This window comes from Anabrus simplex, chromosome 1 (assembly GCF_040414725.1).
Source record: "Anabrus simplex isolate iqAnaSimp1 chromosome 1, ASM4041472v1, whole genome shotgun sequence".
Lineage (NCBI taxonomy): Eukaryota > Metazoa > Arthropoda > Insecta > Orthoptera > Tettigoniidae > Anabrus > Anabrus simplex.
The window spans coordinates 1,791,098,513-1,791,125,982 of NC_090265.1; the positions used below are offsets into that span (position 1 = coordinate 1,791,098,513).

A 27,470-nucleotide genomic window follows, 5' to 3' on the forward strand; every position below is an offset into this window, starting at 1 on the left:
TACATACATTTTCTTGGATCAACATTTTAATTATTTATTTACATAGTTTACACCCACATTGGAGCACTTAAATCAAACCCAAATACATTTACGTTAACAAAGAATTAACTGAAGATTTAGCTTGCATCATCTTCTTCCTTTCCCAAAACCTCTTCATTCTAGCTGGCCTGGATGCCCTTTCTTCATCAGATATGACATATTGTTTGTGTTGTACAGTTTTTAATGACAATCTTATTTGTTTGTTCTTGAGAATCCTTTTTGCTTCTCTATTTTCAATTTGCTTCATTGTAATATTCAGCTCTTCTAAATCATTCTGAACTTCTTTTAAACTAATTATTTTTTGTTTTACTTTTCCAAAAGTAATTAAATAGTTGTTTTATTATCCTATTATCATTTAATCTAGAAAGATGACAGAAAAAGGCAATTCTTCTTTTTCTCATCGAATCTATTATAGATTCACTTTCCCTATAAACCACTGCATTAGGCAATAATCTCCATTGTCCACCCACCTGATGTTTTTTATTAATGATTGTTCTGAGTATCCTTCTGTCAACCTTTTGCAGTGTATCAGTTGTTGCTTTGGTGTTCAATTTAAATAGTGTTTCACAAGCATAAGTCGCTTCAGGTTTAATGACGGAACAGTAATGTTGAAGTTAAGCATTTGTTGAAAGAGACTTTTTCTTGTACGTTGGCCATGTAATTCGTTGTGCTTTTTTAAACTTAAATGTTCTGCTTTCTATTGATGATTTTTCATTGGTGTTCCAAGTTATAATTTCAAAAAAAAAAAATTAAACTTAAACCTATTCACAATTTTAATTTGTTTGGTATTGGCTAAGGTAATGGTTGGTGTTGTAACAGGGAAGGTTGGCATTATTTCTGTTTTTTCATATGAAATTTGCAATCCAACTTTTTTTGCTATGTTATCAAGTTCTTCTATTTGCAATTTAGCTTCTTCCATATCATTAGCAAGTAGTGCAAGATCATCAGCGAATGCTAAACAATTGAGTCTTATTTTTCTGCCAATCTTTATGTTAGGTTGACACATCTTATTCCATTCCCGCATGATTTTTTCCGACACACAATTAAACAATAATGGTGAGAGTCCATCTCCCTGCCGAAGTCCAGTGTTAATATCAAATGGCTTTGAGAGTTCATTTCTAAATCTGACTTTAGATTGAGTGTTCTTAAGGGTAATTCCAATAAGGCGAATAAGTTTTGGATTTTACAATGGCGAAAAATGAGAGTATCCTCCTTATCAATACATCATATATTCCGTCATTAGACGGAGCAAACAAATTCAAACATGTTTCGGCTCGCTTGAGCCATCTTCAGTGAAAAAATTTGGGGGGGGGGGGGGGTTGGAATAATTTACATAATATAAGTTGAAAAAATGCTAAAAAAACATAATGAAAGAGCAAATGCAAAAACAAACAAAAGAGAGCTTAGATGGAAACAAAATTAGCACAAATATACAATATTTACATCAATATGCAGAGAAAAAAACAACTTATTGCGACAAAATTCAGTGAAACAGGTGTTAATTTAAAATAATAATTGAAACTAAAAACTGCGTTAACCTAAGAAACAAGGGAATGAGAAAACAAATGATTCAGATGGAAATGAATAATAGTAGCACATGGTGAGGTTGTGGACCTCATAGTTTGCAAATTACTGGTTTAGTAAAAATGACAAAACAGTTTGAAATTGCTGTCAAAATCATCCTAGTAGAAACCCATCACATTAAATTGGTCAAGAGGAGAGCGGGAGCAAACATTTTTGAGAAACCAAGCCTGATATAACCTGCAGGTGAAAAGCCTGTGACAAGGAGAAAAAACACCAATGAAATTTAAGGCTTTAGAAATAGCAGCATTCTCAATATCTTCTCAATCTAGCGGTCCCTTTCTTCATTATTGTTTCATAATGTTGGTTGGTGTCTTGCCTTATTATAAAGGGGTTGGAAGGGCCGTGTATAAAAATTAACAAGCTGTGTTAGGTAGAAGACAGATGCATAGTAAACTGTAAGTAATCTAGTGGAAACCGTCAATGAAGTTCTAATCTGTAATGGAAAAAAATGAGGTTGTATGAGAAACATGGGTTGATAAGTAAAAAGTGTGGAATGGTTGTGAAGAAAGCTTAAACTTACGGTGTGCAGTAGGTGGTTGTCCTCTCTAATGGCCTGGCCTTCTCAAAGTAACGGTCTCGTTTGCGCGATCGAGTCTATTGTTGGTTCGGCTGTGTTTGCTAGGATGGAAGGAGCGGAGGGGGAAGGGGAGGTGCAGGGCTGGTTTGAGGAAGGGAGGGGTGGTGAGTTGGAGAGATGGAGGTGGGGTTTGTTTGGCAAATATATGGAATGAATGTTTCAAGAGGATGTTAGTTTATTCGCTGACTTCTAAAGCTCGAATAGCGTGGCCTTCTCAAAGTGATGGTCTCGGTCGCATGATCGAGTCTATTGTTGGTTTGGCTGTGTTTGCTAGGATGGAAGGAGCGGAGGGGGAAGGGGTGGTGCAGGGCTGGTGTGAGGAGGGGGGAGTGGTGGTGAGTCGGGGAGATGGAGGTGGGGTTTGTTTGTGTTATGGAAATTCTGACAAATGTATGGAATGAATGTTTCAAATAGAATGTTCTTTTTCTCGCTGACTTCATTTAAATTGTGAGTGGGGTTCATAAACTGATCTAAATCGATGTGGATGCTCTCGAGAACGTTAAGCAAGGTGCCTTTTTGCTCATAATGCAAGATCTTCAGGTCTTTATCTATTGAAGTGTATTCGTGGCTGGATGCTTTATGATGTTCACTCATAGCTGAAAAACAATTATATTTGAGAGTGTTGCAATGTTCGGCGTATCTTATGACAAAATTGCGGCCTGTTTGACCTATGTAGCTGGAATTACAGGATTGGCACTGATGTGAGAATGCTCTAAATGATTCCTGAAGCTGGTGACCCCATGGGAAGACCTATCTGTTGGTAAATGACATTATTGAAAGTGAAGAAATTGTTGTTCAAAGTAAATTCCAGAATTCGAATAAATTCATCTATTTCGCCTATACTTAAACTGCTGAATTTGGAGAGATTGTTCTTGATCAATTGTACGGTGCTGTTAACGGGAACATTAGCATCTATAAGAGCATATCTATTCAACAGCATTTGCCAAGGTCAAATGACAACAAGCATTTAAATTTCTTGAAGACCAACATTCATCCTGTCACAAGTTCAATCATCAAATTGACGATAAATTTGAATCTTTATAGACTCTCATCCACAAGGGATAAATAACTTTTTTACCAGATCTCATTGCCAAGAAAATCTTCAAATTTAGCTCCTAAGATTGATTTTCACGTCTTTCTAAGATTTCAGAATATATATATATACTAGCTGATGTACCCGTACTTCGCTACGGGATTCTCAGAAAGACTGTCTTTGTGGTTTTCCTACCTGAAGTCGTCAGGAATGTAGTGATTAAAAGCAATGTTATATAAAATACTCTATCAAATTAATAAACCGCACATTTTCTCACTTTTAACGAACAATACTACGGTGCCGATCTAACAGTCCAAAGTTCCAGTGCTGCAATGACCAGACCGCAGACAGCCATGAACACTTCTCTGCCATTTTCCATTAAATATGCACACTGCTCCTTCCAGTCAGTGCCGCAGAGTAGGAATTGAATAGCTCGAACGCTATGATGAACCAGTTTGTTACGTATCAGTAGTATTAGAAATTTATCTAACTCCCCAGCTACTTCCCGCCAATTTTCAGGCACGCCGTTATACTCGGTATGACCGGGTGAGTTGGCTGTGCGGTTAGGGGTGCATAGCTGTGAGCTTGGATCCGGGAGGTAGTGGGTTCGAACTCCACTGTCGACAGCCCTGAAAATGGTTTTCTGTGGTCTCCAATTTACACACCAGGACAATGCTGGGGCTATAACGTAATTAACATAGGGGCTGATTCCTTCCCACTCCTAGCCCTTTCGTATTCCATCGTCGCCATGAATCCTATCTGTGTCAGCGCGACGTAGAGCAAATATAAAAGAAAGTCGGTATACAGCAGTAATCTCATCTATCGGAGATGAATGACAACAGAGACACAAAGCAAATCACAACAAACAATGGTCAATGTAATGTTATTGTTGATCAATCTTATGAGCTTTCTCTATTATAGGCCTTCACATTTTGTTTTCTTTCGACTCTGTAATATAAGGCCATCTTATAAAATTAATTATAGCATAAACTGTAGTTCCTTATTCCCCAACTTTACATGCCGATTTTCATTAAATTCTGTTTACCCATTTTCTCGTAATGGCGCTGATATGATCTTAGCAACAAAAATCCATATTCATGAATATCTCCGTTATCACAGCTGGTACGGTGAAAATGTATAAGACATAAATGATCGGAAATTTAATACTATTTCTTATTTTTTTAAATCTCCAAAGTGCTGTGAACCCTATTTTACCATGAGGTATGTTAGCTAGGGGCTTTACGTCGCACCGACACATACAGGTCTTATGGCGACGATGGGATAGGAAAGGCCTAGGAGTTGGAAGGAAGCGGCCGTGGCCTTAATTAAGGTACAGCCCCAGTATTTGCCTGGTGTGAAAATGGGAAACCACGGAAAACCATCTTCAGGGCTGCCTATAGTGGGATTCGAACCTATCTCCCGGATGCAAGCTCACAGCCGCGCGCCTCTACGCGCACGGCCAACTCACCCGGTGAGGTATGTTAGGGTTGTAGTTTATGCAATATATACAATTTCTCTGATAAAATTCAAAATACATAAACAGCAAAATAGACATGAACAGAAATGGAAAAATAAAAGTATGATATATACAATCCTTAATACTAAGAGTACTGTACTAATATTTAAAAGTACCAGATATACAATATATGCAATACATATGTTAAGCAGCTAATAAAGCAGACAGTATCAAATTATATATGTTTACATACATAGTCAATTCATTCTGAAAACTGGGAAGTGCAGCATTTTTTATAAAATATGAAATTTAGTGGTTTTTCAAAATAGCAACTGCAAGTTAACAAATGCATCTTAAGTTCAAAACGTGCTCTCTCAAAAGCAGGACAGTTGAACACAATGTGCTCTACAGTTTGAATGTCTTCAGTGCAGAAGCACAGCGAGCCATTTTGTGCTGGAATTTTGAATCGCTCGAAGTAAGCATTGAATTTACCATGACCGGATAGCACTTGAGTTAAAAGAAAGTTGCACACTATATATTTACATCCCAGCCTACTATATACATTTGGAAAAAACAGGTCTTTGGTAACTGAGCCATTTTTACTTGTTAACCACAGTTCATTCCAGCGAGAGAGCATTTCATCCTTTACGGTTCTTTTGACAAAAGAAAATGGGCATTTAGTATAACTCTCTGACAAGTTAGAATTACAAGCTTCTTTGGCCAATTGGTCAGCTCTTTCGTTCCCTTTTATGGCAGAATGACCTCGCAGCCAACCGAAACATGTATGTTTATTGTACTTTGATATATTCTCTCTTACATGTACTGCCAAATTGTGTAAGTTATATTTATCTTTTATGGAGTTCAGTGCCGCTTGTGAGTCACTGAGTATAGTTGCACACGTATTTTTGTTTATGCAGCACTCGACTGCTTTCAGTATTGCAAGCAGCTCGGCTTGAAACACGGAACAGTATTCCTTTAGTTTTATTTTCTCAGAATGAACTTCGTCTTCACCCTCATATGCCACGAAGGCGCAGCCCACTAGTGTTCCGTTGCTAGAAATCCGAGAACCATCTGTGTATATTGAATGGCTGTGATCTCTGGTACATGGTTGGTCAAATACAGATCTCATATAGTCTGCTGGATGTCCGGCGGCAGTATGATGTGCAGGAAGTTCAAGTTCCACTTTTTCCAAATCTCGAGGATGTATTCTGTTCTTCTTACAGAAGTTGACATGCTGAGTCCTGTGAGATGCAGAGGTTTTATACCAGAAATAATAAGGGCAGCGTCTGTCGATATTGTAAGGTAAGCGCGTAACTTTATTTATATAGTAATTGTCAATAAGACCACTAATAACACAAATATTCGAGATTTAAATTTTGGGCCTTCCCCTAAACTACCATTTCTCTCAGCATGAATAAGATTATTTATGGCGTAGATTGTAGCGACTTATTCGCCGACTTGTCATACCTATTTTAATTAAAATGGGACCACTAATAACATAAATATTTGCAAATAAAATTTGAGGCCTTCGCCTAAACTACCATTTCTTTCAGAGTGAATAAGATTATTTATAGTTTATATTGTAGCGACTTATTTTAGAACTTTACATACCGGTTTTCATTAAGAGCACCACTAATAACTAACATTTGAGAATTACATTTTAGGCCTAGATTGTAGCGACTTATTCGCGGACTTTACATACCGATTTTCATTAAATTCTCTTCAGCCGTTTTCTCCTGATGCGTGTACATACATACATACATACATACATACATACATACATACAGACAGACAGACATTACGGAAAATTAATAAAATGCATTTCCTTGTTACTATGGACATGACTGATACAGAAATACCATCCTTTTTAAATTTTGAGCAATGCTTATAAATCTCATGTTTATTCCGTATTGGCTCAACACAACTAAGGTTAAGTTAAGAGTAAGTTCCCACCTTCCAATACTTATCAATTTCTATATAATAGACTTATTAATTACATAATATAATCCATATAACCTCTAGTACATGTTTCGTTCCGATATGGAACATCTTCAGCTAAAATTGGTAAAATGGCAAGACAATTAAAATACATTGATGTTAAGATGATACATAAGCTAAAAGATATGATAAAATGGCTCGAAAATTAAAACTACCATTTCCATCAGTGTGAACAAAATTATTTATGGCCTAGATTGTAGCGACTTATTCCCCGACTTTGCATACCAATTTTCATTAAGTTCTCTCTAGCCATTTTCTAGTGATACGTGTACATACATACATACACACAGACAGAAATTACGGAAAAGTTAAAAGTGCATTTCCTTGTTACTATGGACATGACCGATACAGAAATACCATTCTTTTCAAATTCTGAGCAATGTACAGACAAAACTCCTATTTTATATATATATTATTTTATTTAATATTTTAGTACTCTTTCTTCCACAATTTTAATGTATCTTCCTATTAAGCACATGTAATTAATACTAAGATTTTGTATTTTATGATATTCTAATAGAGTAAGTTTTAAGTTTTTGAAAAATGGTCTAACAGTTCTTAAGTCATTATTTACGTACATAACAATTATTCGAGATTCAGATTTGGCTGATGATGTTCTGTAAAGGAGCGAAACATGTCCCACATAACTTTTTGACTAATGAAGATATTTTAAATGTGACAACATTATAATGTACTGAACAGGTGGATTTATAATAAAACTTTGTTATTGTCTATCAACAGATTTCAATACGGATTAAAACATGAGATTAGTCACTTGCAAGTCTACTTATCGTCGTTCTCCATGTCGACAACAGCCATGAGATCAGTTTCATTCATATTTGCAATCTCTTTGGGTACAATTTCACAGAAATAAATGAATGCAGTTTTCAGACAATGCTTGAGCACTATTTCTGTAGCGTTTGTAAACAAACCTTCAGGAGCTCTGTTTTGCTATTCTATTTAATTTTATTTTGTAGTTTTCCATTCGGTGAGAGTTATTTACTTCTGTATGTATATATATATAGTTATGTGATTGATTATATACATTTTTGGTACAGTGTGTGTCTAAATATAGCATCCTCACGTCATTATAGAAAATGAATAATAAAGTAGTTGGAAGATGACGATGAAAGTGACAGATCTGACTTTGAGGTTACTGAGAATGAACTGACAGATTCAGAGTCAGATTTGAAATTTTTATCCGCTATTTCTTCGGAAAGTGAAAGTGATGATGAACCTCCCATAAAGCAACCTATCATAATAACGTGGTCTAAGAGCATGCCTCCAACTGATTGCATGCCAATACATTTTCCCTAATATTTTTCAAGAAAATACCTCTCAGAGTGCATTACAACCACATTACTGACAATCTGTATATATTAGTTTGTTCGTGACATGGTCCAGTTTTGTATACATATGATCAATATTATTATTATTATTATTGTACCGGGCGGTACACCTCCACGCCGCTTATTTAAAATTTGCGCCAGTCGAAACTCCTCTGCTGGAGGAAGTCTGAACTTTATTGACCGTATTAATTTTCAAGTTTCTCAGAAGATGTCACAACGTGGAAAATTTGGAGTTTTTGAACTGTGTCATTTTCGACGTATTTTTGTTTTGCTTGTAGTAAGAAGTGTGAACTTTCTCTTCTAGAGGACACTACTGAAGATCAACAATAGTGCACTCTAGTGCGGAGTGAGAGAACTGTTTTTTTGGAGAAATTTTTTTCAAAAGTTTGTTTTTTGTTAAATTTCTTTCTGTTATTGTTTAAGTTGGCTGTATACCCCTCTCCTTCCCCTTGTTTCGTATGTATCCAATCCCGAATTTCTTCAATTTATTTCTGACCAATCCGTGGTATCTTCCCCCAACTTGAATATGTTGCTGTATCCTACCCAATAAAGTGATTGTGGGCGGGTGTTCTCATTCCCCTAACGCCTAGAACCTTCCGCGAGAGTATATAAACTGCTGATTTTTGGGTCTCTGCGCCACTTCTGTTCCATCTTTCAGTGTGTAAAGTACCTAGCAGGGGGCGGGAAGCGCCTCTTTCTCCGGCAGCGATCACCTACCAGGTAATGGCCGATTAATTACTTCTTTTCTTGCTTGCTCAGCAGTTTAACTCTCGGGGCGGGTCCGAAGTTCTCCATTATGTAACCTTCTTTAAAATGTAAAGAAACTTGTATCTATCCTATCTTTCAAACTACATATTGGGATAGAGAGTGCTTAACCCTCTCGAGCTCCCACTCACATTGTTTTGAGGTGAACTTATTTTCTCAACCTATTCTTCCGTAACATTATGTAAATTTGTTTCTTTTCGAAAGTCACCTCCGTAGTATGGGATTAGCCCTTGCATCAGTGGCCTAGAGCCAAATTAGGTTTTGAAACAAATACATTAGGAGTGCAGATCGCCTCCTCTCAAATTGTTATTTTAGAGGTCATGTAATTACCCCCTTTTTTTATCTAATAGACCTCAGTAGGTTGGGTAGTTTACCCCTGTGTCTATGTCCAGAGAGGACAACTTGAAGGTGGAGTTTGGTGTGGCCTTTGATAGGCTTAAAGTTGAGAGCGAGTGGCTCTTTTTCTAAAACTGAGTGTTGTATGCCTCGAGGAGGCTTTACTGTGTAATGTGGAGCAAGTGCTCCAGGGTTTGATTGGGGTCTTCTGCCCCGTTGTTGAAATTGGTATATCTTAAAGTTGAGCTAGTTGCTCAAGAATTGTGTTTTCAGGGCTCGAAGCCCAAAACCTGCAAATACTGTAATTGTACCTTGTTGCCTTGTTACACCGTACCTGCTGTTCTTGTTATTTCTTTATTTTAAAAAAGAAAATATAACCTTGTTAAATTTTACATTAATTTTGATTCCGTAGTTTGAGACCCGTTCACGCCCGCACCTTCTTTCACCTCTACCTACCACTAAAACACGGTAACAATTATTATTATTTTGAATTTAGGAATAATTACATTTACTGTACATTTTCCTAGTCAAAACATTTATTGAATTTCGTGTCAATACGACAATCCACAGTATATTAGCTTTACGTAGATTTACAGTATATAATATCTTGCAGATATTTCGTATTTTATTTGGATGAGTAAAAGTTGCCAAATATGGCTACCACCACAAGAATTAACATTGCCAGTTCTAGGGTTAAGAATAATTCACAGTGGTGAACAGTCAAGGAAGAAAGGAGTAGCTATTATATTAACAACGAAACAGACAGATAATGTAACACCTAACATGTGAGAGACAGGACATTAACGATACAGTTAAGGGGGGGGGGAGAGACCTAGCTTAACCTGCGGAAAATAAGTCAATACTCATTCGATTGTTATATATGCCACAAACGTTGTTGACAAATGCTGCACGTATCCCAGTATTGGCATGCTTCCTAGCAATCTGAAGCAACTTCAATAATATCAAAATTATAATTATAACAATTTTAAATAAAATGTTCAAAATTTCCTGCCTTTTTAACAATATATCATGGTTTCCTTCATAACTCTCTTACTGTTTCACAGATAATTATGAATTCTTCAGGGTTTCCTCCCATAGTGTTGTACTACAATCTGCACCTCATTCAGATCAATAGGATTTATATTAGATTTTATATAACATATTTATTTACAAAAATATTAATATTTTCAGGTGCTCGGAATAAAAACTCGACAAAAATATCTAAATCGCATTCTATGTTAGTGATTGAGGTTCATTTTGTAGGTGGAGGTTTGATACACATTTTAAAAAAGAAAAGTACTAAAATTCTTATAAACTTGGAATTTATAAGGGAAACAGTGATATATTGTTAAAAAGGCAGGAAATTTTGAACAATTTATTATAAAACATTAGAATTATTAGAATTTTGACATTATTGAAGTTGCTTCTGGTTGCCAGGAAGCAAGCCAATACTGGGATATGTGCAGCAATTGTCAACAACAATTGTAGCATATTTAACAAACAAATGAATATTAACCTTTTCTTTTCCTTTGCTAAGCTGGGTCTCGCCCCTTCAAAGCTAGCCCAACTGACATAACAGTGATCCAAGTATACTTTCCAACAAAAAACAGCAATGAAGAAGCAGAACAAATTTACGACTGCACTGAAGAGTTAATAGAAATGGTAAACACCACAGACAATGTTTTTCTAATGGGGGATTATTCCTTGAACAACATGAGATGGTTATAAACAAACACATTATGAGGTTCTGAACAGAAGACGTTGCACACTAGGTGATAGTGGGAGGAGATATATTATTGGTCATCCTATAGTAAAACAGAGATACAGTTATCCTAGTGACCACACACTTGTTGCGGCAAAGTGCAATATTAGATTTAAGAAGCAAAGGTAAAAGTATCAGAACTGGGCCAAATATAAACTGAAGGGTATAGAGGTCATACAGGAATTCAAGCATATAACAATGAAATCAGACAAGGCAGAAGGTAGTTATGATGCTACCAAGTAAAACAAATGCAACCATAGAGATTTTAGGAACAAGAAAATTATAACCTATGGAGCCTTGGATGACTGGTACATATACAATAACAATAGAATATTAAAACAATGAATATCAGAGTAACATATTAGTAGAAATAGTTTTTTTACATTGAATTCAGCCTCTATGGGCTGCGTGTTAAAACCAATCTCATTTCTAGTGTTTAAATCTTGCTTGTCTGCCAGCCTTGACATCCTGCTAGGTTCTCTAGAGGCGTACTGTTAGTGCCTTCTTATGTTCTTCATCCAATGCTTCCTTCTATCTTCTGGACTCTGATTCTACTTTAAAACTCAGATAGCTTTTGATCATTTGTCTAAATTAATACAGCTTTGCTGCTAATTTTGTCTTCAGGTCTTTCTCACATCCTTGAAACTACCTAAATTGTGTTGCCTTTGGTTTAAAGAAATTTCTATATTCTTAGTCGATCATTAACCGTATGGAAGATAGGCCCATAGAACAGAGATCTTTTCTTTTACTGAAAAGGAATAATCCAATCTACATCTTTATGAACAACCAAGCATCATGTTTAGTAGTAGTAGTAGTAGTAGTAGTAGTAGTAGTAGTAGTAGTATCTATAAAACACGTTTCTGACAAAATCATTTCAATGGCAAACAATAATGCACATACCGTTCTGGATGGTTCTTTTCTTCGTTCTTGTCTTCCCACCCGGCAGAATTCATTTCTGTCAAAGGAAGGACAGGCTGGCTGGCAGATAACTGGAAGACAGAACAACAGTTTCATATATGGAAAACATTCCAGCAGGAAATAAAACATCTGTAACATTAGTTTCAATTTGCCTTGTAAGTAGTTCAATGCTGTCAATGCAAAATCACAAGGAACACATCTTAATTTTCATATTACATATGAGGTAATACATCAGTCAGTTCTCCATTTATTGTTACGTTGCATGTTTCTACACATGGCCATTTTACTCTACCAAATATAAAACCTAATTAAACTACATACAGTAGATAATTTCTACTCAAATGCAAGTAGCATAAAATTGGTTATTATTCTGTCTTGCAAAAGATTAGTCCAGCAATAAACCAAGAAATTCCACATTTCTCTTTAAAATCACTATATTAAAACAATAATTGTGGAGTGGGGTGAGAGAATTAACATTAGTAACTAAGATAAATAGGTCATCTTACTTCAGATTTTAGAAAGAAAGTCAAAACAGGATTGCAATTTTACATTACTACATGTATTGATCACAAATCATAGGGCCATAGATCTATGGGGAATCTGAATAATAGGAGCCTGATATTAAATTCTGAAAATGTCATTTAGAACTATTCCACGTTCCTCAAAATATTTTTGAGAAATGTTCAGTTTAGATCCAGATATCTGATGGAAACAGGGCACATACTATAAATGTATTAGTGATAAAGTTTATTCTCCAACTAGTATGTCACTGTTGGCGTGCAAGTTTCTAATAGATCACTTACACTGATTTAAAAATTACTACAAACTCATAAAAAGTTGTGACACTTGAAATGTTTAGTCTATATAATGAAAAAACAATTTTTAATGTTCTTTAACAATAATTAAAATAAAGTTATACAATCACACCAAGTCTAAGAAAGTTGTATGTTGAGTATTCAGACCAAAGGCTGACTAGGTCCTCAACATACACTATCAGCTGTCATAGGTAGTCCACGTGTCAGTGAAGAGGTGTACTATGGAAATAGGGCTGAGGTGGTTTCCCTGTTGCTTTCCTCACCGAGGAAGAAGGTATTATTACATATTAGTCTGTGAAGCTCACTGAAATAGAGACATCAACTAAACCTATAATCAACACTTTCACATTATTCATCACTGGGATTGGTTACATAACGTATGGTGTTGGCAGTAAATAATAATAATAATAATATTCGTTTTACATTCCACTAACTACGTCTGATGGTTTTCAGAAACTCCAAGGTGTCAGAATACCGTCCTGCAGGAGTTCTTTTACGCACCGACATCAGGACTGAGCCAGGATTGAACTTGCCAAGTTGCAGTTAGAAGACCAGCGCCTCACATGTCTGAGCCTTTCGGCACAGGTGTGTGACTAATAATACTCATACCTCGGTCACTTTCATATTGTCAAAGCCAAGGATGAGGCCGAGACAGAAAGATGGAAGTAACAAACTCGATCTAAGCCCATACAAGGAGACAGTGTACTCCACATGCTATCTCACCAAAGATGGATCTGCAGCAACGATATTTTCAACTGAAATACAATAAAATTAAATCTAATAACACTATAATTTGGCCAAGATTCATGTTCATGCATGAAAAGAATGAATATCACATAACTTGAAACAGATACTATCCACCTTGGAACTCCAAACAGAGCAGCTTACCAATTTTAATGCTGCACTTGGCCTAGTGTACTCCGTTGTTGAATACTGCGCATCAGAATTGGCTCAGCAGCTACCATGCTAAGATGATCGACGTTCAGCTGTACCAGATGAGGAAGCTGGTATCAGGGAACATTAAATCAACTCCTTGGTACTGGTTACAACACTCTGCACAATTGCTCCCTCACATTTCAGACGGCAGAATGCCCATCCTCAAGTACAGAAAGATACTCTCTAACCCTCAGTTAGCAGTTCATGCTGATCTGCTGGACCAGAGGACATGACATCCTAGATTAACATGAAGAAACCCCACAATATCAGCAGATTTCATTCAGTCCACAATGCTTTCAATTTTAAGCAAAAATAGAATGAAGGTCTCCTCCTTAGGCACCTCCACAACAGCACATCATCGAAACGTAGAATGATAGGCTCCCAGGATTCATCCTACCCCCATCATTATCTTAACAGGATGTGAACCTATCATGGACGCTGTCTGTATCAGCACTGAAGTAGGGCTTAAAGCAGTTAGCTGCCTGCGACTGTGAAAATAACCAGCCCATGACATCATCTTTATGGCTTACGCACTGCAATGCCCTAAACATAAACCTAAGTACGTGACTTACCGAGACTATAGCCGTATTAACAACGAAAAATTATTGGAAGACGCTTTTTCGATGCCGTGGCAGGAGATAACTCATAAAACTAATATTGACGACATGGTCACCACTTTCAATAACATGATACTACATATTTTTGACAAACATGCCCATATACGAACAGCACACGTCTGTAAAAGACTCTCCCCGTGGCTAAATGATGATATTAGAGCAATGATGGCTAAGCGGGATGCAGCTCATAGGAAATATAAACATTACCCGACAGAGGAAAACTTTATCTATTACAAATGACTACGTAATAAAACTACTCAAACAGTAAGAGACTACGTAATAAAACTACTCAGACAGTAAGAAACGCTCGACTACAGTATGCCCATGACCTTATAAAACCTGACGTAAGACCCGCTACTTTATGGAAGTCAATCCGCCATTTTGGACTAAATAAACCGGACAAGATAGACGATTTGGAAGTTTCTCTTGATGAATTGAATAATCACTTCGTATCCTCCCATGTACAATTAAACGAAGAAGCAAAAGAAAATCTTTTGTGTGCAAATTACAACACACCACCCGTAGACAGTGACAAATTTTATTTTAGTTATGTCTCACCCCTTCAAGTGAAAGCGGCTATCATACGAATCAAAACTAAATCCACAGGGGTGGACAACATATGTATTATAATGCTAAAGAAAATTATCGACGCTATTATTCCAGTATTGACATTCATATACAATTTCTCCCTTCAAAATAGTGTATTTCCAACTGTCTGGAAAATGGCCCTGGTGCAGCCTTTACCAAAGATAAAATCTCCTAGACTAAACAGTGACTACAGACGTATAAATATACTGTCAATAGTAGCCAAGGGACTCGAACACATTGTGCATAATCAAATCACCAACTATCTCAACGACCACGACATATTAGACCCACACTAGTCAAGTTTCCGACGCAATCACAGTACATGTACTGCCTTACTAAGCGTGACTGACGATATAAGACAGGCTATTGATGAGCAAAAACTGACTATCCTAGTATTATTGGACTTCAGCAAAGCATTTGACTCTGTAGACCATGAGTTGCTCCTATCCAAACTTTATCACCTAGGGTTCTCCGACAGTACTCCGAGATGGTTGGGAGCTTATTTACACGAACGCCAACAACGTGTCATCAATCGAGGTGCATTTTCTTCGTGGCAATATGTAAAAAAGAGGTGTCCCACAAGGGTCAACCCTTGCTCCTTTGCTATTTTCTGTCTATATCAACGACCTAGCTAAACAGCTGACACATTGTAAACGTCACATCTATGCTGACGACGTACAATTTTACATCCATGCAAAACCAACAGACGTTTTGACAGCAATCGAGAAAATTAACATGGATCTAGAGGCCATAAGTAAATGGTCTTACCAGCATGGACTTATTTTGAACCCAAAAAAGTCCCAAACTATAGTAATTGCCCACCCAAGACTTATTTCCGACAATTTCCGCATGTCCATCCCCGACGTACAACTTCAAAATCGAGTGTTGCCCTTTTGCAAGAGTGTAAAAAATCTCGGAGTAACCATTGACCAGCACCTCTCGTGGACGGATCAGATAATATCTGTGAGTAGACGAGTTTTTGCTACGTTGCACACATTAAACAATTTCAAATTTACTTTTCCGTTCAGCTTAAAGAAGAAACTAGTTGAAACCCTCGTTCTTCCAATATTCGATTATTATGACGTAGTTTACAAAGATGTGAAAACCGAGCTTCATGACAAACTACAACGTGCACAGAATGCCTGTGTAAGATTTATATGTAATCTGAAATTTTCAGATCATGTTACCCAGTCTTACGTCGACCTCGGATGGCTACGCCTTGAAGACAGACGCAAGCTGCATACCCTGACTTCATTGCATCGAATCCTTACCTTACAATCCCTATCTTACCTGTATGAACGATTTCATAGTCTTTCTGAACACCATGATAAAAACACCAGAGCGCTGAGCTCGACATTGCTCGCTATTCCTAAGCATAAATCCTCAACCTACAACAATTCCTTCACTGTTGTGGCCAACCGTAAATGGAACTTCCTTCCGCAGCAGGTCAGAGGGATATCAAACCACGGAAGATTTAAAAGTATGTGTTCAAAATATCTCTATGAAACGAGCTCGTAGTGCGACAGTCTTCTGTTTCTTCTTCTCCTCATGGTCATTCTTCGTCTTCTTCTTCTTATTCTCCAGATGGTCCTTCTTCTTATTATTATTATTATTCATCAATAGTGTTAGAAAGTACTCAGCTGTGGTTTCCTGCATAGTTATCCTTATCCCTATCCCCATTTGGCAATGTTTTTCACCCACAGTAAACACATGAAAACTGAACATTCGTCAATGTGATATACTTCTGGAATTGGACAAATTAATTGTAAATATTAGTAGGTTTATCTATATTATTATTATTATTATTATTATTATTATTATTGAAATTGTAATTCGTTCTTTGTTGTATGTTAATTTCTTCGTACGAAGCAAAATGTTAATTTATATTGTGTATTATAATAGTTATTTTTATGTACAGCAGGATAGCATAGTATCGTAGTAATTTGTTTCAGTCTCTTTTTTTCATTTATTCAGTGTTATATATTTTTATGTTAATTATGTATTTCACTGGTTAAGTGTAAGACAGGGACACGTGTCCCTAACTTTGCCATCATATCTATCTATCTATCTATCTATCTATCTATCTATCTAATATCCTGTCAGGTCGTATGCAGGCAAAGGAGAAGATTTCACTGCTGTAATCACTGAGGTAGTTCAATGACTGAAAAATCTTGATCATCAGCTGTGAGGGTTGCTGCACCACAGTTCACTGAATTCTCTCCATTTCCTCTGTTAAACATTTTGTAACTATCTTTCAATGTTACTTTCTGTTTTTGCTAAAAAGAAAGAAAGAAAGAAAGAAAGAAACAACATGCATACATACATACATACATAATCATTATAGACTGTTATGCCTTTCAGCGTTCAGTCTGCAAGCCTCTGTGAACGTACTAAACGTCACCACAATCCTCTATTTGCAACTAGTACCTCATTTAGTTCTATACCTCTTATCTTTAAATCGTTAGAAACTGAGTCTAACCATCGTCGTCTTGGTCTCCCTCTACGTCTCTTACCCTCCACAACAGAGTCCATTATTCTCCTAGATAACCTATCCTCCTCCATTCGCCGCACATGACTCCACCACCAAAGCCGGTTTATGCGTACAGCTTCATCCATCGAGTTCATTCCGAAATTAGCCTTTATCTCCTCATTCTGAGTGTCCTCCTGCCATTGTTTCCACCCGTTTGTACCAGCAATCATTCTCGCTACTTTCATGTCTGTTACTTCTAACTTATGAATAACATATCCGGAGTCCACCCAGCTTTCGCTCCCATAAAGTAAAGTTGGTCAGAAAACAGACCGATGTAAAGATAGTTTTGTCTGGGAACTGACTTCCTTCTTACAGAATACTGCTGATAAATAAATTAATTAAATAAGAATGGATTTAAGTGCTGAAGTAAGCCATCTGGTAACCAATGGAAAAGCAATTATTTTGAACTATCTGCCCCTCTTCACCTAGTTTTTTCATAATTTAAGGACACTAACTTTTGAATGAAAAACATTTTTGGATTTTACTTAGCAAATTATTTCAATGGATTTGTAATTGAATTTGGAAATATAATGTTCACCAATAGAACAAACATGAATATTGAGTTTTCACAACCGCATTGTAATAGATATGGATTTTCAACCTATTAGGTCGTGCTACACACGTTTAGTACATGTTGAAGAGATGTTAAGTACAAAACAAAAAGGGCCAACCAGACACCAGTGGGATCCGAACCCACAACCTCCCAATTTTGCGTTGGTTGCTCTACCAATTGAATGGATGAAAACCATAACGGTATAAGTAGCATTTTGGTCATTCAGAGAAAAAGGCATTTAAACATCGTCGCCACTCATATAAAGCATGCTATTTGTAGTTATACCACCCATCACTAGAGTGCAGAATATTGCCGCTATCACTTGTATCTCTTTTCTGGTGAAAGGATACATCCTCCTGGAGTTATATCCTGCACTTAACTAATTTTTTAAAAAATGTCACTTATACCGTTATGGTTTTCATCCATTCAATTGATCTATGGTAGCCTAGGTCAACTTTGTTCTGTTGGAAAGGATATAACATAGCTGCCAACTTTTAGAAAACAAAAATATACAGTTACAATGTGAACTGACCATTAAATTTAAAACCTTAAACTTAGAAAACATAAAAATGGTTACAATAAAATTTACCTAGTCATTCTCATTTATGACACATACATACAAATACTAATACTTATATCACATTGACACACGCAACAAAACGCAAAATAGTTTCCTTCGTTAGACTGTAAAATGAACGGAAATTAAGTGGCGTATGGCTTTTAGTGCCGGGAGTGCCCAAGGACAAGTTCGGCTCGCCAGATGCATGTCTTTTGATTTGACGCCCGTAGGCGACCCATGCGTCGTAATGAGGATGAAATGAGGATGAAGACAACACATACACCCGTCCCTAGTGCCATCGGAATTAACCGATTATGGTTAAAATTCCTGACCCTGCCGGGAATCGAACCCGGGACCCCTGTGGCCAAAGGCCAGCACGCTAACCATTTAGCCATGGAGCCGGACAAATGAATGGAAATTTAATTTTATAGGTATCTCTGAAGACTTGGAGATAACATTTGTTATGTTTTTTGGCCATAACGTGAAGAGAAAATACCAGAAACTGTCACCGACACAACTCCCTGAAATACATTCAAGTCAATAAAATTATGAAGTAAGAATGAACACAAATGTACAGAAGTACACAAAACTATAACATACAATACAGATCAATATGTCACATACATATGTAACATAAGACTTTGACAGGGGAAAGGCACAGAACAGCAAGAAAAACACGTGGCCTACAACTTGTGATAGTACATAATATCACAACCTCGCACAGTATTCAGAAATAAGAGATATTATTGTCATTATTAGATTTTAAGCTGGGAGGTCTCCATATGTGATATGGGTAGTTTGTTTTGTACAAACGGATGGGAAAACAGTGTTATTTTCAACTCAGGAACTTTGTATGAGACATGTGGGCATCCCAAAGTTTGATGAGGTGGCCTTATTGATTTTGTAGTCGGAAAGTTCCTATAACTCATGCAAAACACCCCAGAGTCTGTTGATGTTATTGTCATGTGATCCAGGAGAGGTTCAGGGCGAAGTCTTCACAAGAGGATCTACTCGTGATTGGCTGGCCAGGATCAATCTCAACGTATCAGAAGAAGCTGAGGTCTATATAGGCATGTAATCATATGGCGAGGTGGACACTGGTATACTGGACTTTATTTCAAACAGCGGAAGAGAGGAGACATAACTTTTGTTGAACGTGGTCTTATTATGTTTGTGAAGTGTGGTAATAACTTACAACTGGGGAGTGCTTAAGGCAATTGTATTGTATCAATTGTGGCAGCTTGGTATTACATAAGCAAATTATCACAAAATTGGTATTACATGTCAGTGAGAGCCATTGGGTGCTGTATTTCAGACTTTCCATAATTTATGTTTTGGAATGACAAGCGTGTGTTGCTCAAGTGAATGTATCTTTAAACCAAGTGTTAAGAGTCAGTGAACAGAGTATTATAAAGGTACAGTATCTGTGTGATATAACAAGTGCCAATTATGAGAATATGCAAGTTATGTTGATACACAAGGACAGTTAGTATCCATCCACATATATGTGCTTTGTAATGAACTTTCAACAGACGAACTGCAAATGGTAGCTTGGTCCTCGCTTTTGGTTTCCTACTGTTTTTCTTGTTGTTGTTGTAAATATGGAGTCTTCCAGCAGTATTTTGTGTGTGTATTTTATATATATTTTGGTGTGCTGATGAGGTGCTCAAGCACGGATGTTATTCAGAATATAGTTAGTTATTCTAGAATCAGTGGATGAACCTAGGGTGCAGTTCCTACCTATTTAGTCATTTTCAGAAGGTTAGGCAAGGCCTGAAGCAGATGTACCAGTAAGCAGCTTTATATACATACCCTGCGAGAGAGAGAATTATCATTCTCTATCAAAATTCGAGGGATCCATTCTGGTGAACAATGGCGCCATTATTATCGACATTTAGCTTAATTATTTTTATTAATTTATTTTAGTAATTTATTCAATTATTCATTCATATATTTTGAATTAGATTACAATTTACGCCCATGCGTGAGGCGATTAAGTATTTTATTTTACTCATATTTAATGATTTTGACCATATTGCAATGGTTATAAATAATTAGTTATTTACATATACAGATGTGGCCAAATTATTAGAATAAAGTTCGATTTCAGTCTAATGGTGCCTAAAATAGCTGAATATGCCCATAAGTAGATAAGTGGTGGATTAATTCTGATAGGCATAGGGCCTGTACTACGACTGTCAGATAAACAGCCAGATACGTAGGCTGCAGTTTTGCAAACTAGAAGTTAAATATTTTATTGCGTACTACCAACGGATTTTAACTACGGTATTGTAATGCGGAAGATGTAGTAACATTTTTATTGGGTTGGTAATAAGGTTACTGAAAATATAGTGAAATTTAGCGCGGTGGTACACGTGTTCCCTGGTGTTTTCGCTTGTTTAGCTCTATTCCTTTTGAAATTGTATTACTATAGTCCAATATCAGACTTTTATTAAGCTATAATGTGGAAGTCCAGGTCAAAAACAGAATTAGGACTGAAATATACACATACGAAGAAATGTTAAAATTAATTAACTGTATAACGAAACTGAAACGGTTATAGGAAATAAATGTAACCTGGACGCAAAAGTTAAGATTCAGGTTATGTATTTTTTTTGTCTAGTACTATTTACGAGGTTGCGCGTTACGTCGAAAGTAAAGTTTATATTCGTAATTAATGCCATTGATGCAGCGTGGGATCATTAATTTTATTATTAATTCAGAAATTGTTTGCTCACTGAATAAGTAGTTAGTTTCTTTCTTTTCAATACAACGTGGGAATAGTAACTGGCAAGCATTTATCTCACTTTAGCGTAAATACTTTTGTAGCAAGTTGTTATGAAGTAAAAGAAATATAACCTCCTTAACATCCTCATTCGACTGACGAATCGCCATGAACAACGTCGTATACCTTTACTCCATATGTGCGTCGCGGATAGATTTGGAATAGAACCCACACTTTTTGACACGTATTTTAATGATTAGGAAATGTGTGCTATCACCTCTAGTACCCAACCGACTACAATTTACAAGGTAAAAAAATGTTAGACTATTGGGACTCGAACCCACGAAAAACTGCTTATCAGCAAACTTTGCTGCCGTAACGACCACGGCTACCCATGAAGCTTACGGTGAACCGCGTGTGTACTACTCATATACTCAGCAGCAACAACTTTCTAGCTTGGGAAATCTTTTAGAATTCTGTGATATCTGGACAGGAAACATGACATACTTCATAAATATATACATAAATTACATTGTAACAACTTAATTTCGCACAGCATCATGCAGATGTAGATTAATCTTCATGAGTAGCCATCTTGATTCTTTGCGGTAGCGTCCCCGATGAGAGCTAAGTCCCAGATAAGAGCGTTAACAGCCTCTCCAACTTCGGCATAGCTATACTCGAGAATATTTTCCCAGATTGCACATAAACGAAAGTCGTAGTACGCGGTGTCAACCGAACTTCCAGATAAATGTCCAAACTGGCAAATAAATTTATACCGCACTTTTATCTGGCTGTCGTAGTACAGGCCCATAATGGTACTTGATATATTTTGTACCTCTGGGATACTTTTGCTTGACAACAGTTGGCAAGAATGAAGAACAAATGAATGATGAAGTGCACATGTTGTTCAGCTGAGATTTCCCGCCTTGTGACTACTGCCAAGTGTTCATAGCCTTTGTGTTTCTGCTGTTTTGCACTGCAATTTAATCATTGTTTTTGTGTAAGAAAGTTCAACTAAAAGGTATTTTGAAGTATTCAAAGTGTGTTCTAACCCTGATGAGTCAGTGGTGTTCTATTTATTGTGTGAGTGAAATATTTTGAGGTTATGGGGAAAAAGTGTGACCTTTCCCCAAGAAAAATTGGCATAGTAAGGGCCTTACTTGCTGAAAAGATTTACACACAACAAGCAATAGCCCAGAAATTAGGTATTTCACAAACTTCAGTGAATAGAATTAAAAAAAAAGAAAATGGTGGACAAGTATACGCTCAGCACCGAGCAGGCAAGTGTGGACGGAGCAAGATTTTGAGCCCCAGAAGCACGAGAAAACTTAACAATCTTGTGATTAGTAATCGCAAACTTACAAGTACTGACCTGAGCAAGACAATGGAGCAGTGTGGGGTTAATATATCCCCCAGATCTGTACGAAGATAGTTGTTCAACAGCGGCTTGAAAGCAAAGAGACCACGGAAGAAGGCTAAGATTACACCTTCCATGGCTTCCCGGCAACTTCAATGGGCTAAGATTCATCAAAACTGGTCAGCGGATGAATGGAAGAATGTATGTAGTATTTCAAAGGTTTTATAATCATTTTGTGAGCTAAAACCTGCTAATATATTTGATTTACTTTTATGATCACATGGAATACAAAAGTACCTGCCATTGTTTGCTACATTTTACAACACTGTAATGGACCAGTTATTAGAGGAAGCTTTATTTCTTTCATCAGGTATGCTTCAGCGATGAAAGTATCTTCTCCATCGGAGAAGAGACCTGCCAATATGTGTGACGAAGGGAGGGAGAGGCGTTCAAGGTCGACTGTATATATATTGTTTTTCTGTAAATGTATACAGCAAACCGTGAAACATCCTACGGCAATTATGGCGTGGAGTGTCATGTCGTGGCATGGTTGCGGGGAAATGTACATTGTTGAAGGGACAATGAAACACGATCAGTACATAAAAGTGCTGAAAAACAAGCTGATACCGCAAATGGACCGATGGTATGGAGGAGAAGACTGCATCTTTATGCAGGATGGTGCCCCATGCCACAGAGCAAAAAAAGTCATGGATTTTTTTTGAACAGAAGGGCATAGAGTTACTGGATTGGCCTGGAAATAGCCCAGATATTAACCCCATTGAAAATCTATCGGCTATTGTCAAGAAAAATTTGAGAAAGACCAAAATAACAACACGGGATGAGCTCATTGCTAAGGTCCAAGAAATCTGGTTTAAGGACAATGACGTCAGGAATGCATGCCAAACACTGATTAATGGGATGCCAAGGCGAATCAAGGCCCTAATTCAGTCTAAAGGGTGGCATACAAAGTACTAAAACAACAATCTCCCTAATTTGTCAATGTAACAAAAATTTATGTCAATAAATTCTGAAAATCCAATTTTATTCTAATAATTCGGCCACGTCTGTATTACAAACTCCAACAAAATTATACACAGAAACGATGTTAACAGTGCGCGAACCACACAATAACAAACTCATTCTTTAGACCTGATTAACTGAGTCGCTAACACGTGCTAGCCTCTCTTGCTTGCAGAACGATTGCCATCCCGAACATGAAGGCGACGAATAGTACACTCCCAAAATAAAGCATCAAATTAATACGCTTGAAAATGAGGTTGCATAAATTACACAAGCACATAAGAATTTGTCCTTTATCCTAGAGTATTGACCGCACTGGAGGTTATAATGGTCAAAAATAGGAAGAATTAAAAATAAATCGGAAAATCTGAACACGAGTTAAAAAACAGTAAGTTTCTGAGTAAATCGGAAGTGTTGGCAGGTATGATATAAGCTACAGGTCTGGTACTACTGCCATCACACTATAGAATGCATGCAAGTTGCCTACTGTGGACCAAGGTTGCGGGTTCGGATCCCACTGGTGTCCGGTTGGCCATTTTTGTTCTGTACTTAACATATCTTCAACACGTACTAAATGTGCGTAACACGACCTAATAGGTTGAAAGTCTATTTTGAGAATAAACATACTTTATAATAATTTACTAATTAGTTCACAGTTTACAACAGTGATACTATTACAAAAGGAAAAGTTACTAGAATATTTTTCTTGTTAGTTCTTTAGCGTCGCACTAACACACCAAAGGTTTTTGGCAACACAAGGATGGGAAAGGGCTATGATTGGGAAGGTAGTGGCCATGATCTAAGGTACAGCCCTAGCATTTGCCTAGAGTGAAAATGAGAAACCATGGAAAACCATCTTCAGGGCTGCCAACGGTGGGATTCAAACCCGCTATCTCCTGAATGCAAGCTCACAGCTACGCAACACTAAGCGCACAGCCAACTTGCTCAGTGCTACCAAAAAGAAACAACATTTTTAAACCAGAGAGACCCATAATTACAAGAACTTTTCCATCATGTACTATATTTTTGGGTTTGAAGATGACTTAAGGATACATAATAAATATGAATTTTTAAGTCCATCAAATGTGGTATAAAAAATAATATTATCAGCCTATGGTCTCATGATACCCCACTCCACCAAGGACTACAAATTCATATTTCATAGCTCTATATACAAATACATCATACTGTATGAAGTAATTAAAACTACTCTTTACCAGAGAAAAAACATAGCGAACTCTAGCATTCCAGTTTTAACACTGAGCATGTATTACAAGAAGCATTAAAATCACTAAGAAACAAATATAAAAAATTTGAATAACTGATTTCCTGCAGCATACAAACATTCAGAGTTATACACTAGGCTGTTAGTCATGCAATCATTTAAAGATATCTTTTAACTCTTCAAAATTAGAACTTATGGCATATAGTCAAACAATGGCCCCAAATGATTCATTATACAAACCACACAATTGGACATCATTAAAAATATTGTAGTATTTTGGTCTACCCTTGTACTCAGACATTATCTATTGAAATCTAATGACAAGCATAAAGATATAGTAATAAAGATGTGATTTGCTATCATGATAGATAACTTTTATCACAGAAATGATGGAAACCAGGATTCTCTACAAGCAAGCAGCCAATGGATAGCATGAAAGTGTCCTCCTTCAAACTAATTTAAGTTAGCCGAATGTTACTGTAAATTCCACTGTCATTTCTTAGTATGAACTGAACTCCAGTTAAAGAACTTGTACTAAACGTTAGAAGATCAGAACTTTTGAAAATTATATTTTAATACAAAACTCAATCCAGGAACAGTGCAATATACCTGAGACACTTCTAGTAATTCTGAATGTAAAGAAAATCTAACTACAATGCGAATAACACAATTATTTTTGGCAGCCGACTTGTGTAGCCACACAATTATTTGTCTTTTTAGAGATCACAAACTTAGGCTAATCCGAATAGAAATCAAAACCAAGCACTTATTGACTATGAGAAGAATAGCTAAGGACTACAGGAACACATACAAATACAGTATGTATGCACATAAACAGTATAAATTAACAAGTTGCACAAAACATATCTGCCAATTTTAGAAGATAAACTTAGAATCATTTACCTAACTTCCAAAGAACTGATAAATTATTTAACCATTTTCTTGAAATAATAAATTTTATTGAACCATTTAATTAAAATAATAAAAACATCTCAAAATATTTCATATATTCTGTTTATAATTGTCTTAATGAAATCTCAATAATCTTAACATAGACTCTCAATATTGAAAATTTTGACATTTTTCATACCTTCTTAAAATAAATCTGCTATACTTCAGTAACTACTGAAGAGAACAAAGGGAGAAATCATATCTATATTTCCATTAAAGATATATAACTCAGTTGCTTTACTTTTGGATGGTATGTAGTAGAAGTTGCAAATAAACTGTTGATTTATGACCAAGGAAGTTTATCTCCTAACTCTGTAAATTGTGCTATTTTAGTAATATTTTTTCATTATTGATTACAGCAGCAGTTCCTAAACTTATTTGACTCATAGAGCCCTTTTATAAATAGCTGAGCAGCGCAAACCTCTAACTTACAAATATAGGTACATACAACAGACATGCATACAACAATTATTTAGTGAAAGCAAAAGATTTAATAATCTTAAAGTAACCTGAAGTTACTCTAGTTATGACTGAAGTTACACACCTTGTAGGCCTAGTTGCCATATTTTAAACTTCTCTCTTAACCTACAAGTTTTTATTGATTTTCTGATCTCTTCCTTGGAATTCAGTGAGAAGGATAGCACATAACTTTGAAGTGAGGAACCACACAAATTCAACAGAGTCTCAAATCACTTTCAGCACGACTGTTTCTGTATTTATTTTTTAAATAGGCACATGAAGAGAGACTTTTTGCATAAATATGCAGATGAAAAAAGGTAATAAATTTGATATGGCTTTATTCGTTAACACAGGAAACTCCTCCCATAATCTCATAAGTTATGAATTTTATCATGGTCCGTACTGACAACTGATCACCATCAAAGGGTAGAGAAAGGTCCACCTATTCAAAGGTTATGTTTTTTCACTCTGTGAGAGAAATTTTTGAGGTACAAACACCAATGAAAGAAAATGTGAATCGCTCTAGGGAAATGTACGACTGGAATAATCAATCGTAATCTATAATCATTTCTGTACTGACGAATTACACAATTAGAAATAGGAAAGGATTTCCACCTAACAATACTTATTTATTGCACTTATTATGGTACAGGACCGGTTTTGACCCTTTACATAGGGTCATCTTTAGCTGAACCATACATTCACATCTATGTCATGAAGCTATGATTAAGATTACATTGTCTAGGGAATGCCATATGACAATAAACATTTGGTCACATCCAAATGGGGCATGCCGAAACGGAATCTGGCGTGTATGTCACTATGTGCGACAATGCAATTGTATGTCTAAAATGATATGTTTTGGTCTTAAAATTGGTTTATTAAACACATCTCTACTTAAAACATATATATATAAGATGAATACAATATATATAGGAACACTTCATGCACGTTCGTGTCTTGCGTGTTGTTCAATTCATCGGTTGACTTCTGTGTTCAGGTCTTATTTACATAATTGTACACTTGGTTGCTATTCCTGGAGTTTAAATGTTATGATTTGCTTGTAAAATTGTCACGTTGTATGAATAAAAGATTTTGTCTTCATGTATATACAAAGAATAAAACACTTTCCAATTTTAAAAAAGGGTGCCATACGTATGGATAGAATTAGGCTGAAATATGTTCAGCTCTGCTGTGTGTTGAATCTTGTTGCTTTATGTTGAAATCGAATATGTTGTCCTGTGACGTCCATAAAATTTGGGTGACATTTGGTTCAAAGTAGTAGCTCCTTTCCCATTTGTAGCTGTGCAGTGAT

The 27,470-nt window shown here is 36.4% G+C and overlaps 1 protein-coding gene across 2 annotated transcripts in view; it reads right to left on the reverse strand.

Annotated features, from left to right (window-relative positions):
- Positions 1 to 27,470, reverse strand: part of LOC136858771 (tubulin polyglutamylase ttll-4) — a 407,488-nt gene that overhangs the window by 23,421 nt on the left and 356,597 nt on the right. For both annotated transcript variants that reach the window (XM_067138563.2, XM_067138562.2), the window contains one exon: positions 11,800 to 11,888. In XM_067138563.2, coding sequence (XP_066994664.2) covers positions 11,800 to 11,888 — 89 coding nt within the window. The remainder of the gene's footprint in view (positions 1 to 11,799; positions 11,889 to 27,470) is intronic.